The following is a 14452-nucleotide window of genomic DNA, read 5'->3' on the forward strand; positions in this document are numbered from 1 at the left end:
AAAGAAGCCCAAAAGAGATACAGCAACATGAAATGAGGATGCGAGCTTCTTCAAGATTGAATGATTGGACGAAAGTGAATCAACAGTCGAGGACCAAGCAGGTTTTCCTAATTCTTTCACAGACTACCTCGATAATCAAGCTGGTCAGCAACGTGCATGCTTAGAGCAAGGCTCCGGTTTCCGAGAAGGTGGCCATGAGCGCGGACGACCTCGGTGGGGGCGGATTTTCATTTCCCGTGCTGGATCAACCAGCTGAGGCGCCAAAGAAGGTGACTGGGCAAGCTACTTGGCGGCATCTAACGACACGGGTGCCGGTGCTAGCAACGTTGCCACGCGCCGTTGTCACTTGACCCCAGTTCGCGTGTGTTGCGTGTGCTGCGCCACAGATACCCCTCACCGCCTTCTCCACGGTCACGGACAGATCTGGGTCAGCGGCGAAGTCTCCAGAAGCACCAGTACGTTTGTGCAATTGCTTTTGCGCGTGGCTTAGCGCGTGTGTCCGGGTGCTCTCCTCCAACCTTCATGCTGCCACTGGACGCGTGCCGCAAGCAGGTACCCATCACAGACAAGCCGGCCCGATCGAAGGTATGCCTGAAAGTTGGTCCGCATCACGGCACAATGGTTTCCGTATTTGCAGACATTGCACCTGAGCCGCGCGGTCGTCCATTTTGCTTGCAGGTACCACTAGAAAAGGGCTACAGCCAGGTGGACTGGCTCAAGCTCTCGAAATCTGGCGCAGACCTGAATGGACTTTCCGGCGGCTCCCTGCGGAGAGACATTACCTTAGAAGAGGTGGGATCATCTCCAGCTTGCTACCCCGAATGTGCAGTTCACACAAGCTGGACACGGCCCGGGCTAACCAGACCGAGTTGGAGGCCGGCACTTCTTGCGCTAGTTTGCCCAGCCGGCAAAGCGATGCATGGGTACCGCTTGCCCCCTGCTCGTGCGCCCTCACCAGTTCCACTTCGCGTTCATGTCATGACCAGGTGAAGAAGCACTCCACGCTGGAGGACGCGTGGATGGTGCTGCGTGGCAAGGTCTACAACATCAGTCCCTACCTGCGCTTCCACCCCGGCGGCGTGCCCATCCTCATGAAGGCAGCAGGCAAGGACGGCACCGCCCTGTTCAGCAAATATCACCCCTGGGTGAATGCGGACGCGCTCTTGGAGAAATGCCTGGTGGGGCTACTGGCGCCCGCGCCTGAGGCGGGGGCGGAGGCGCAGGCCAAGCCGGCCTCGTCATAGGGTTTGGCGAGTGCGGGTGGTGGAAGTCCATCTGGAGGGGTGAAGTTGAGTCTTCTTGATTGTGACTTTCGGTAATAAGCGCCGAACTGTGCGTGTTCTATGCAGGGGAGGTTATATGTCCTGTGTTGTCTGTGCTGGCACATGTTCAAGCTGATGGTGGTGCGACTCGTGTTGATACGGGTGCTCTAGTGTACGGGAGAAGACGAGCATTGCACGCAACCCTACTACGAGCCGGTTCGACGCATTGCGGAATAGGCAGGTGATAGGGGCATGTGTACATCAGTAATATGTAGTTTGCGGGTGGTAGACAAACTGGCTGGGGTGCGCTTCGCGCAATTACTGAGGCACCCTGGCCAAGTGTATGAAGTTCTTCAGGCAGCCGTTACTATACTGCAATTCTTGGGGCGCAGACTGCACTTTGGGACAGGTTTTTAGGGTTGCGGATTTGTGATCTACTGCCACCATGCCTGGAACAAGTGCGTAGTAACACATGCAAGTTGCGGCAGAGGGCGGCAGGGTTTTCTGGGGTTTTGGCCTGTCTGGTTTTGGCCGCCGTGTTCATTTGCAGTGGGCAGCGGCCAGAGACCCGATGCTAGTACTTTTGTTATGGATGCATTATCATAGGTTCTTGAGGTGGCGCTTGCGCCGTGGTGAACACCAGTTCATAGGAAGCTGATGCGTCGTCGACGATCGAGAACGTACAGTCAACACTTCAGAAAGCCGCGGCAGGCACTATTACATCAGTACTAGCTTAGCGTGTGTGCTTCTGAACTATGGGAGCCCTCGCGAGACCCTTAGTCTGGCCCTTGGTTCTCGTTCTCGCTCTAACGGAGATGTAGGAACCTAGTTTTGATTGTTAAAGCTTGCTGTTGAGCAGGATCTATTAAATACATGGCGGACCCTGCTCCAGCGCCGCTCGCGGAGCCTTCTAACAAGAGTCAAATAAAGTATGCCACGAGCGACTCTTCCTCAGGAGACTTCGGCAACATCATAGGTAAAAATGCTCTGTGCATCGTGTGCGTAAACAAGCTACCCGAGCTTGGGCCATTTCTGCGCCATTCGTCAAACCTTCACGCCTTCCTCGACTGTAACAGGTATCAACAACAACGTATCACAGGAGAGCATCGTCACAGGTCCGTGCGGGGCTTCCAGGCTCAGCGTCCCTACCCCCCCCGCGGGTACTCGGCACGCGGTGGGGCCCCTAGCGCATCCCCTAGCGGTTCCCAAAGCGGTTCCCAAAGCGGTTCCACCTGCGAATTGCTGCTGCGTGGTCATAATCTAAGCACAGGCCAAAGAAATTTGATACCAGAGCGTGCACATACACGCCACAGATGCGGAAGGGCAGTGCAGCTGCAGAGCGTCGCACATTGCAGCACCGCGCTGCATGCATACGCCAAGATCAAGCGTGTGCTTACGGTTGGCCATGTCCGCAATCCAATGCAAACGTTGCATGGCTCAACCGATGGGGATGGCATGCCATACTGCTTCATTCGTGTGCACTGTGCGCATAATGTCATGCAGGGCTATGGATCAGCACCATCATCGGGGCCGCGGTCCTGATCCTTTTCTGCATATTGCAACGAAGCAGCCAGCTGTATCGATACCGCTTGGTGAGGCTTGTTATGTTGTACTACAGCGTCTCAATGTCAGGTGCAGGCTGTCAGGAGGATGCCATCCAACCTCCACCGCCCGCCCGCCCGCAGGTGACTCCAAATGTGCGCGCGCCGCCACCCGCGCTCAAGTCAGCGGGCTTTGCCTCGTTGCTGTGGGTACTGAGTGCGGCACTTAATATGGACACCCCGTGCAGCTTGTTTTCCATGTAGTGGCCAGGCTGGGTCACAATCACGGTGACTAAGGTTGGACTGTTGGAGTACGATGAGTCGATGAATGCGGGGTATGGGTCATACCGCAATGTCTAGCGGTAATGCTAGCCGCTTCTGCCGGACCTTGGCCTTTTACTTGCAGGGACTGGGCGGTCAAGGCAATTGCGGTGTCAGACCTCGATCTGGTCCAGTCTGCAGGCCTAGACGCCCTGGTAAGGATCTGCGGCTGTCCGGCATCCTAGTGGGGGCCGGTTTGAACGGAATGACCACAAACCTCCTTTAACATAAATGTCTGGCCGGTCGCAGATCATGGTCAAGCTATGCTCCTTGGGGGTTCAGCTGTTCCTGCCGATGGCTATCCTCGGAGTCTGCGTGTGTGAGTGACATGCTGCGCTCCAGGACAAGCTGACCTGCTTGTGTAGTTGTGTACGACATAGCGACGCCGTATCCATGGCTCACGTGCCTGTTCGGGCGCCGCGCTGCCCACCTGCACAACACACAGAGCTCCATGATGTGGCCCTGATCCCTTGACGTTCCCGTGCAGTGATTCCCTTGCACTGGACGGGAGGTGAAACCGCAACGACCAACGCGCAGCACTCTGACTTCATGCGTCTCACAATGGCCAACATAATGCTCAAGTCCAAGCGCTTCTGGTATGTGCTTCTCGTACAGTACTCCCTGTGCAATTCAGCTAGGCATTAGAGGAGCAGCGAGACGCTTCATGCAATGACGCCAGGTGCAGGCTACGGAGACGCCCGGCCCCATGCCTTGCGTAGCGCCAGTGTGCGTAACACTCCCCCGCGCACATATGCTCCGCTGGTGACGGAGCCACGCCTCTGCCCTAACCCCAGGGTACACCTCGTGTTCATATACCTGTACCTGGGCTGGGCGATGCTGCTGCTGCGCTGGCACTACCATCAGTACCTCACCATCCGCCAACACTACCTGCGCAAAGGTACGGTGCAACGGCTTGGCTTGGCACAAATGCCGCAGGCGACGACGAGAACACGGTAATTGTTTTGCCTGCCTGACATGTGGGCCGTGTGCGCAATTGACAGAGCCACGTATGCCGGTCGTGGCTGCTCTGACACGCGGCCCGCAGGTGACGCCAACTTGAACGTGTGGCGGACGCTGTATCACGACAACCCCCGGGGTGTGGGCAAGGAAAAGGCCCTGTCAGACGCGGAGCGGGTGCGCGGCTTCCTGGCCAATGTGCCGCTCCTCAAGGCACTGCTGCCTACCGGCGTGAACGTTCACGCCGACGCAACTGAGGTGTGGATGGGCTGCCCCGCCTGCGCTGCAACAACGCACACCAGCAACATTGTCCATTGTCCTGGGGACTGAGCTAGTGGTTGCGGCGCCTGAGGCGTGCTGGGGTTTGGGACAATGCCGCATGAGCTCACGCGCCAATCTCATTGTCCATTACAGGTTCTCCCTGACTGTCAGTGCTCATTGCCCATTGTACCGTATTATGTGTTCCTATTGTACGTCATGGCTTTGTTGCATGTTGTGTTGCCTATGCGATTATGCTTATGCAGCCTGGAATGAGGGCGCCCTCGGCAACCAGCAGTGACGATGACGGCGAGGACACCTTCGCAGCGGCAGACGACGGTGTGGGCGGCTCGCCGACTGGCGCGCGCCACTCCCCCATCCGCGCGCTTCACGCGACACACTCGCGGTTGCAAGTCGGGACAGGCGGCCTGGCGCGTCTGTCGGGCAAGCGCCCGCCTGCTGTGGTCACTGACCTCGGCAGCGCGACGGGTCCGGGACTCGGTCCGCTCACGTCGCAAACGCCCGACACCTCAGCCCGCCGTGTGCACAGCAAATTCCATTGGGGCACACACGGCGCGGCGGGCGACAGGCTGGCTGACGAGCAGCTAATGAAGCTGCCGCCACCCTCCTACCTGACCCGAACGGGTTCGCGCCGCATCACACATGCGGACCGGTGAGTACGGTAGCTGACGTAGCATCCTTGCGTGTGTACGTCTGCACTGGCAACCTGGCGTGCGGCGCGCGCCATGCATACCTTATGCAGTGTGATGTTGCCTTGCACCGAGCAAAGCGCGCACCCGGCCTTGCCTCAACAGGTCAATGCTCAGGGGCAACAGTGACCACCTGTCTGCAGCACCGGGCGCCAGCGCGCACGCGCGGCGGCGCGCCAGCGCCACCGCCGGCCACTGGGGCGGTGGCCTGAGTCACGGCAGCCTGGCCGTGGCCGTGTCCGGTAACATGCACGCAACAGCTCCAAATGCTGCCGGTGGTGGGGCTGGCGATGGGGCTCCTGGGGAAGCACCATGTGAGGGCTTCGGCACCTTGGAAGGCGGGCCGTCACGGCGGCGGGTACAGCGCAACAGCCAAAGTGTGGGGCCGCGTATGCTGGCCGGTGGCTGCAGCGCAGACAGCACCGCTGGTGTGGGTCTGGGCGTAACTGGTGCGGTCACAGCTGGCGGCAGCCCGCCTGGGGTTGACGGCTGGCTCGCTTCAGCGCAGCAGCTGGTCAGCCAGGGCGCGCTGAGTGTTGGCTACAGCTCCAAGGCGCCCGCGCTGGAGACGGTGCAGTCCGGCAAGGTGGGCAAAAAGCCGGGGCCGGGCGGGTTGGCGAGATGCAAAGCACGATGAGCGGGGGCTTGCTTGCTTGCAAGGCTGTGTGTGGTAGCTGTTTCCGCTGATACCTGCCTTGTGGGTGAAAAGGTTGACATATATGCATGCGTGCCCTGCAGGAAGCTGGACCTGCTGCGGATGCAGGCCAGCCAATTGCGGAGGCAGACGAGTCTGGCACAGCAGGCGCCGATCCGGCAGCAGCGGCAGCGGCCGGCGAAATAGGATTCGGCTACGGTGATGTGTGCTCGTCGGAGGTGATGCTGGAAATGCTTCCGGAGACACCCAGCGCCACCGCCAGCAGCGGTATGCACGCCGGCCGCCACGGCAGCGCCACCGGCCGTCGCAGTAGCGCCACCGGCCGCCGCAGCGCTTCCAGCACTGGGGGCTGTGCGTTTCCTGTGTCCACGTCAGCAGTCGACAACGCGGGCGCTGACGTCGACATGGAGGCGGGCGGTAGAGCTGGCGGCGTGGCGGGCGTGGGCGCGTCAGCGCATGGATGCAGGAAGGGCGACGATAGCGACAGTGGGGATGACGGCAAAAGCACCGACGGCGCGATCAACCGCGCCGGGAGCGCAGCCCTGACGGCGCCATCGGGCCCATCCATGACGCGCGCCTCGCTAAGTGGCTCCTCAGGCTCCATGCTAGACTTCCTGCGGTGGTGGGAGCCTCCGGCGCGCGTGCGCGCCGCCCTCAGCACCGATGTCAGCCGCCGGCATGTGCACGCGGCTTCTCGGAGCAGGCACACGTCGGGCGGCGACGACAGTCACGATGAGGGCGTGGTCACAGGCGTTCCGCTGCGTGTGCTTGGCGTGCACCGCTCAAACACTGTGAGGCGGGGCGGGCAGGGTGGTACCGCAGCTTGTGAAGCTCTGGTTTGGCACGGGCAGGATGCCATTGCTGATGAGCGAGTTGGCAATGCGGCGGCTGTCCGCGAAGCATGATGCCGCATGCGTAGGCAAGAAGCGGCAGACGCGACTCACCAGCAGACTACCGAAGTATGCCAACCTCACGTATCCTGCAGGAGGGGGAGCTCGAAGGCAACGACGAGGACTGGACGGGCGCCGCCGGGGCGGGCGAGTTCATGGTCAGCCGCTCGCGACCCAGCGTCAGCTACCGAAAGACGGTGAGAACCTAATCCATGCAAAACATCAGTTGCCTTTTACTGCATTCCGTACTGCAGTGCAAGCTGTTTGGGCCACTCAGTAGCACACCGCACCGCACACACCGCACTGCACACGCGATGCATGCCCACAGGTGAACGCTGTGTACCCTGACGGCACGTGGGAGGCGGTGCTGGCACAGCACTACGCGGTACTGGTCACGGACGTCAAAGAGCTGCCGCCCAGGTGCGGCGTGGTGGGGGTTGTGAAAACCAAACCTAGAATGTTGTTCATGGAGACAGTCGTCAGGGGAAAACTTCATACGAGAGTCCTAATGTGAACACACTTGCTGTGAGGGCGTGTAGCCGTGTAAGGAAGGCGCATATGTGGTCTGTGTCCCCTGACAGGGCCGTGCACTCGCGGTACGGACCGTAGACAGTGTTGAGACTGCGCCTTTGCCCTGCAGGAAGCGCAAGGACACCAACAAGAAGAATGATGACGCGGCGAATGACGAGGGCCACGAGGCGACTGTGGATTTAGGAGCACATAGTGACATGGCGAAGTCGGCGGAGGGCGCCGCGGCAGTGGCAGTTGCGGTGACGGACGCCGCAAGCAGGCAGCCTTCGAGCGTGCGCCCGACGCCCAAGCACCGCAGCAGCTTCCTGCCGTCCTGCCTGATCAGGTGAGGCCATGAGTATCCACGCGGCGTCTATGCTTTCTGCTTGCATGTGTCCCCCATGCGGTGTGCCGTGCCATTAGGGTGTGCCGTGCCAACACCGGGGGGGGGCGCATGCATCCGCATGCACATCCTTGAAATGGTTCTGCATGTGACATGCTGAGCTAGTGTCGGTATTTTGGCCGGAATCGAAATCAGCTTCCTGGAATCTGGGCCTGCAGCCCAAAGTCCCAGGTGATCATGCGTGGAACGCCCCTAAGCCGCTTGAGATGCCAGGCTACCAGCTCGCACATAAGCCCGCGCTGGATTCATTGCGAATCCTTTGGTAAGCATCACTGGCATGACGCCGCTGCCTTTCCATCTCGCAGCTGGTGCACTTTTGGGTACGGCACGCAAGCCGCGACGCGTTGGTTAGGCATCGGCAGCGGGCGACGCACCGCCGCCGGGTCAGTCGCCGGCTCGGAGGATTCCTTCATGCACCCGAACCCGGCCAGCAGTGGTCCCATGCACCATGCCATTACTGTTGGTGTGGGGCCCAACAGCTTCCATTCTCGCAATAGCAGCTTTGGCTCGCCTAATCACAACCGGCGCAGCAGCTCGGGTGCCCGCGGCGCCGTAGTTCCCGGCCATCGCCGCGCCCGCAGCAGCGGAGGCGGGGGCGGCAGCATTGGTGGCGCCGGCACGGGCTTTGCAGCCGGCAGCTTCGGCAGCGGCGGCGCAGGGGTGGGCGCGAGTGCGTACGGTGTCGTTCATGCGGCGCAGCACCACGGACCAGGCGCGCTTGGCGCTGTCGCGGGGCCGGGCGGCCACGGCACTCCACGACAGCTTTCACAGCAGCAGCTGCAGCAGGGTGCTGCGTCGGGCTCACAGCACAGCCTCGCAGCTGCCGCCGCCGCCAACGCCGGCGCCGCGTCAGCGGCAGGCGGCGTGGCAGGCCACGCGGAATCCGGCGTGCCGCTGCCGCCGCTGGTCCTGCCGTCTATCGACGAGCAACCGTCGCTGACAGTTTCACCAAACGGCACTGGGATTGGTGCGCAGCCTACGGAGGGGGCCGGACCAGGCGCTACGGCCTTTCCGGTGCCGCGACACACGCGCGCAGCCAGCGCACCCCGCTCTGCGGACTTTTCCGCTGGCTCAGGAGCAAGCGCCGGCGTGGCCCTGACGCCGCCGCGTCAACACAACACTGCGGGCGGCAGCGAGGGCGGTCCTGTGCCGCGACTGTCCTTTAACGGCTCTCTGGGCGGGGCGGGCACCGCAGGCGCAGTTGCTGCCGTTGGCAGCGGCAGTGTTGGCAAAGGCAAGTCGCCGCGCGCCAGCGCTGTTGCACTGTCGCGCGCGACGCGCTTCGGTAGCTCCAAGCCCAAGTTTATGCAGCTGCTAGAGCAGATGGCAGAACAGGCCAATGAGCGTAGCACCAGCGGGCCGCATTCGCGAGACCAGCAGCACCCCCAGCGGCCGGGCTCCGCTGACCCTGCAGGGCGCGCCCGCGCGTCGCCGCACGTACTCGCGTCTCCTGCGCATACGGCGGGGCACCCCTCCGGACCCAGTAGCAGGGCCAGCAGCGGGCGCGGCATGGCGGGCTCGGCCGCGGAAGGCGGCGCCCGCAGCAGCAGTCTGAAGAGTCTGGGCGTTGGTGGTGGCTCCGGGTCTGCGGAGCACCATGGCGCTCAGGCACCTGCCGCCAGCCGGCTGGGACCTGGTGGCAGCCTGCCGCGCGGCCCTGGCCCTGTTGCCGAGGCAGCGGAGGCAGAGCTGGAGCCGGAGCCGGTCAACGCCGCCTCCTACGCCCGCACCCATGCCTCTGCCCAGGGCGCGCCAGGGGCGCCGGAGGGTGCCGCAGAGGAAGCAGCCAGGGCCGAGGCAGGCCAGGCTGGCAGCGCTGCAGCACCTGTAGCTGTAGCTGTAGATGGCTCCCGCGATGTGTCGGGCAGCTCGGCTCAGTTCAAGGACGCTGTGAGCCACGCCTCTTCGCTGCGCCGCCGCCGAACCGGCGCCGACAACGCCAACGACGAGGTCGAGGACGGCGCCAACGGCTTGAACCGCGCCAGCGGCAGCAGCGTAGCGCGCAGCCGCCGCACCATCGCAAGCGATGTCAGCGGCAGCGGCCGCTCCCAGGGCAGCAGCGCTGCAGCGGCCGACGCCTCTGCCAGGGCGCTCGCTCGCTGGGACTTTGTGCGCGAGGCAATCCTTGATGGCCGTGTGACGGAACTGCCGTACCGCATGCGCTACAGCGTGGTGTCGGCGACCTTTGCACGCATGTTCCCAGGTGAGTTGCTTGTGGGCATTGCCTGCCGTTCACGCCAGTACGGGGAGCGCGGGGCACCGCATTACACCCGCATAGCTCCGGAGCATAACCGGACATACCTGCATTACGCCCAGAACATATCAGCACCTGCACACCGCTAGGTCCATGTCCATGTAATCTTTGCGTCTTTCAGCACCTTTTTTTGTTCCGTGTCCACAGACGAGTTTGATCGGGCCATTCCGGTGATCAACCACAAGGAGGTGGACCTGCTGCTGATGCGCGCAGACCAGCACATGGCGCAGTATGAGTACGTAAGTTTACTGGGTGTGCAGATTGACGGGCTCGTCTGCGGGTCCTCGCAGTGGCTGGGAGGTTTGGCAAACTGATGGGGCTGGCCGGCTGTTTCCCGGCACACACATGTGTTTGCGTGTGTCTGTATGCAGCATAGGAACAAAGCCAGTAAGCAATGGGGGCAGGACCATGCCGGCCTTCCAAACCCGACCACATCTGAGTGAGTGTGTGTTGCCCGCAGGCCAAGGCCTGGGAGCGGCACAACGCGGGCAAGGAGCTGATTGGGCGCACCGGCTTTCTGGGTCTGACGGGCGACAAGGTGCGGCTCAAGCACTACCACCTGCAGCAGGTCAAGAAGATCATGGAGGAGGTGAGCCGCGCGTTGGTGGATGATGCCGTACAGCAGGGTCACTAGCCTTTAGCCTTCATCTGATCTAGTGTTGCAGCAATGCATCATACGGAATGAGGGTTGCAGAATGCTGTTGCGCTCTGTGCCGCACCCCGTCATGCGTGTCATATGCGCGCGACGCCGCCCTTGGCTCTGCTGCGTCACCCCACAGGTCCGGGTGGCGCGCCAGCGGGCATTCGACACGCAGCACACGCCCTCCTGGTTCGTGTTCTTCCGCACGCAGCGGGCTGCGGCCGTGGCGGCGCAGTGTGTGCTGCACGCCGAGGACAACCGCCAGTTCAGGGTAGGCCGTGACTCCGTGCAAGGCTGTTGATTGTGCCCACGGATGCCAAAAATTCCGCCTCGCTCCGATGCTACCTGGACCCGCGCAGCTTGCCAAGACGTAACGTCCGCGCGTGTGGGATGCCGCTGCACGTTCGTGTGCTTCTTGGGTGCGGAACGACGGGACACACGCCTGTGTTCATACCTCCTCACTGCCGCGTTCGCTGCTGCACACAATCACAGGTGCACCCGGCACCGGGGCCTGAGGAGGTGAACTGGTCTGCGCTGTGGAGCGACTACCGCTCCCGTGACCTGCGCCGCAACCTCACGCGGCCTCTCAGCATTCTGGTGGTGCTCTTCCCCATCGGCATTTTCACCGGCGGCCTCATGCAGCTCGACTACCTGCTGTGCCCCCAGCACAAATGCGGTGCGTTGTTGTGCGCGTGTTTTAGGACGCACGTTGGCGTGTTGGTTTGGGAGGCACGCAAGCATGATGCGGGGCTAGCGGTGTGTGCTCAGTACGCTGCTGTGCTCACTGACTCCGCTGCTGCTGCCTGCGCGGTCACGGTGCTGGGCTTCCTCGCAGACGAGCTGAAGCAGACTGACCCGACCGCTTGGGAGGAGCAATGCAACAACGACGGGTAAGTCAGCGTGGCTTGCGGGGTCTCGCCGTGGATGCAATATGATGCCTGGCACGCAAGTATCCATGCGTGCATGTGAGAGCTTGCGACCACCGTATTCTTCCTGCCACTGACTTCCTGCCGCGCGTTGTCCCTCTGCGCAGCCGGCAGCAGATAACGTGGGACTGGTATTGCCTGCAGTCCGACCCCGTGTCGCAGCTGCTGCGCCGACTGGTCGTCGGCTGGCTGCCTGCACTGCTCATCAACCTGTGGCAGGGCATGGTCCTGCCGCTGGTCTTCACGCTCGTTGTGCAGGTGCGTTTCTGTGACGCTTCTGGCATGCACCGTACACACATGCAATAATGGCCAGGCCTTGCTAGGGTTGTGGACCTACGGCCAGGTTGCCTTCCAGTTGTAGGCATGCCCTCACCAGCCACACCCCATCCATGCCGTGCAGGCCAGCCGCCAAGCACGCTCTCTGTCCGAAGCGGACCGCAGCGTCGCCAAGTACATCTTCTACTTCGACGTGTTCAACGTCTTCCTTGGCGGCGTTGTGGGCAGCACAATCATCCAGGGAGTCAACAGCGCCGTCAATGCGGGCCCCGGCGAGATCTTCAAGTTGGTCGGCACGTATCTGCCAACCAGCTCAAACTTCTTCATCAGCTTGGTTATGTTCAGGTGTGCAGTTTTGATAAGCAGCGCGGGCAGTTCTAGCGCGGCAACATGAGGCATGTCGCCGTTACTTCTAGATGCGAACGTCGAGCAGGCGCCTTGCTTTCGAAGCAAAGTTGGGCACACTCAACTCGTTCTGCTTCACGTCACGGAATGGCATTGGTGTCTTGGCCGTTGACCTTCTTCGCTGGTGGGCACGGCCCCTGTTCTCCTTTTGCTGGCAGGGCGCTGGTTGCGGTCCCGCTACGCATGCTCTGGCCGCACATTGGCATCCGCATGTACCTGCTGCGCCGCTACCTGCGCTTCCGCTGCTGGACCACAAAACGCGAGAAGGCGTTTCTCATGGCGCCGGGTGAGTTGTTGCAACCTCTGCCAGCCCAAAAGCACATTACGCTCTGCCTTCATTGCAACCTCTGCCAGGCCAGAAGCAAATCACGCTCCTCCTTCTCCTGCTGCGCCCCTGCCTTGCAACCGCCTACTCCCAACTTCTAAATCGTTCACTTGCCGACCTCCTTCCCCTCCGGCCGCAGTGTCGCCCCGCTACGGCTTCGAGGTGGGCATGGTGCTGCTGATCTTCCTGATTGCCTTCGCCTTTGCCGTGGTGTCGCCCATCCTGCTGCCCATGGCGCTGGTCTTCTTCGCAATGGCCTGGCTGTTCTGGCGCTGGGCGCTGCTGTACGTGTACGTGCGAAAGTACGAGGGCGGCGGCACCATGTGGCCCTTCATCTTCGCGCGCGTCATGGTGTGCATGGTAAGGCCTGGTGCGGGGACCCCGGTGGCTGGCATGGTTCTGTGTGTGTTTGGGCACGGCATGTTGATGATACTGGATACGGCTTACTATTGATCTGCCGTCTGCTACGGAATATATTTGAGGTTGCAGCGGTCAGCCATTCCTTTTGAAAGGGCAGCACGCCACATGGATGCCCGTTCCGCGAAATCCGCCTACGCCTGTTCCCAAACCCGCTCCGCCCCTTCCTGCATTCGCCTCTCCTCTCCCAGGCCATCTTCCCGCTGTTCACGGCTTGCGTGTTCGTCACGAAGGAAGCCTACATCCAGGCTATTCTGCTGTTCGTGACGGTGCCGCCCATGCTCATCCGCTTCAACAGCTTCTGCTACTACAGGTGCGCACCGCCACATCCCGTTGCCGCCCGTGTAGCCCCATGCATCATGTGCATTCTGCGTAGCATGTTCTCCTGCTACTGCTCCCACGCGGCCTGTCTCCTGTCAGCATGCACACGAATGCTCCTGCTCACTTGCGGCTGGCCGTTCTGCCACACTGCTGCTCCTGTGTTCCACCGCACCTTTCCACTTCGCCCGCTCCTTCCTGCAAGCTCCCATATGCCAAAAGGATGTCTGCTTGTCTTCGGGTAGATTTCGAACGTGCGCCTACTCCCCGCTCATCCACATGCGCACAGGTACGAGCTGGGTCTGCGCGCCTCCATCCCGTTGGAGGCGGCGGTGACGGGCCCTCACGCGCGGGTTGATCCCTGGGTTTACATGCCGCCCCCGCTGCTGACTCAGCTGGCGGGCTGGAACACCGACTGGCCCAAGGCCTGGCAGGGCTGGAACATGCCTCTGATGTACGTGTGAGGGGACGGGACGGAGTGGAAGGACAAGGGAGATGGGAGGAGGAAGGCATACTGGGACATGGAACAGGAACTGGGGCTCTCACGTGACGTGGCGTTGGAGCTCCGCCGAGGAATGGCCGCATGGAGACCGAGTACAGCTTCTAAGAGCTCGTCAAACTGCGTACTGCCTGTGGTACATATGCCCATTTTTATGCGCGATAGAAATCCGTCCAGACAGAGTCGGCTGGCGCAAGTGCCGGGCTGTATATGTGAGGCCTGTTATTTACGGTCCTTGCCGGCGGACTGTCACTGACAGACCGGCCGTTCAGTTTTGGGACCTGTTGCATGTGCATGGCACTGGAAGCGGACACTGCGCATAATAAAGCCAGGGCGTGCAACAGGAAAGGATTACCGCGTCGAGCTTAGAGCTCCAGGAGAAGTGAAAAGGCCGCGGTGCTGTAAATGAAGTGGCACGGCCTCGTCAAGCTTAGTTTTGTGCAGTGACTTAGGCCGGTTGCATGCAAGTGATTGTTCGTGAGCCGACTGTGCGGGTACCGCCTGTTCGTGCGAATAAAATAACTGGACTGCTGGTGGTGACTAACGGTTGTCCCGGTATAGAGTTTGAATGCCCTACCACCAGGCAGTACCATACCGTATCGCAGGGGCGCAGTACCCGTCTCAGGGCTTGCCGGCTTGTCCGTCTCAGGGCTGCTGGCGCTTGCCGTGTCCGAGAGAGCAGCCCCCAGAGCCACAGGCAAAGTGGGACGCACACAACATGTAATGCCGGATCCGCTAAGCCTGCACATTCCCGGCCTGGGCGCCTGGCGGTGTCGGGTTACCGTACGGAGATGCGGTTAGCTCTGACTCTGCAGACCTTCGGTCTGACCAATTTGTTGGAATTGCAGGCCGTCACCTTGCGGCTTGCGCTCATCAGCTCATGCT

At 61.5% G+C, this 14452-nt stretch overlaps 2 protein-coding genes across 4 annotated transcripts; both read left to right on the forward strand.

The window, feature by feature from the left end:
- Nucleotides 1–19: 19 nt before the first annotated feature.
- On the forward strand, nt 20–2141 carry CHLRE_13g574800v5 (uncharacterized protein). 2 transcript variants are annotated; one of them, XM_001693466.2, is made up of 5 exons: nt 20–269; nt 387–455; nt 553–585; nt 679–792; nt 987–2141. In XM_001693466.2, exons 1-5 carry the CDS (start codon nt 195–197, stop codon nt 1242–1244), a joined length of 549 nt encoding a protein of 182 aa, XP_001693518.1. In that variant the 5' UTR covers nt 20–194; the 3' UTR covers nt 1245–2141. The 2 variants fall into 2 exon arrangements, with proteins under 2 accessions (XP_001693518.1, XP_042917408.1); XM_043069433.1 differs by having other exon boundaries at nt 987–2033.
- Nucleotides 2080–14303, forward strand: CHLRE_13g574850v5 (uncharacterized protein). Of its 2 annotated transcripts, none has more exons than XM_043069434.1 (27): nt 2080–2238; nt 2339–2377; nt 2766–2854; nt 2948–3009; nt 3210–3279; nt 3374–3443; nt 3612–3720; nt 3919–4022; nt 4170–4339; nt 4606–5012; nt 5155–5635; nt 5788–6495; nt 6690–6791; nt 6923–7014; nt 7235–7450; nt 7813–9710; nt 9909–10000; nt 10222–10350; nt 10541–10672; nt 10894–11077; nt 11237–11291; nt 11435–11585; nt 11728–11948; nt 12167–12294; nt 12473–12693; nt 12942–13063; nt 13358–14303. In XM_043069434.1, exons 1-27 carry the CDS (start codon nt 2136–2138, stop codon nt 13530–13532), a joined length of 6330 nt encoding a protein of 2109 aa, XP_042917409.1. In that variant the 5' UTR covers nt 2080–2135; the 3' UTR covers nt 13533–14303. The 2 variants fall into 2 exon arrangements, with proteins under 2 accessions (XP_042917409.1, XP_042917410.1); XM_043069435.1 differs by having other exon boundaries at nt 2190–2260.
- Nucleotides 14304–14452: the final 149 nt, after the last annotated feature.

Source organism: Chlamydomonas reinhardtii, chromosome 13 (genome assembly GCF_000002595.2).
Source record: "Chlamydomonas reinhardtii strain CC-503 cw92 mt+ chromosome 13, whole genome shotgun sequence".
Classification (NCBI taxonomy): domain Eukaryota; kingdom Viridiplantae; phylum Chlorophyta; class Chlorophyceae; order Chlamydomonadales; family Chlamydomonadaceae; genus Chlamydomonas; species Chlamydomonas reinhardtii.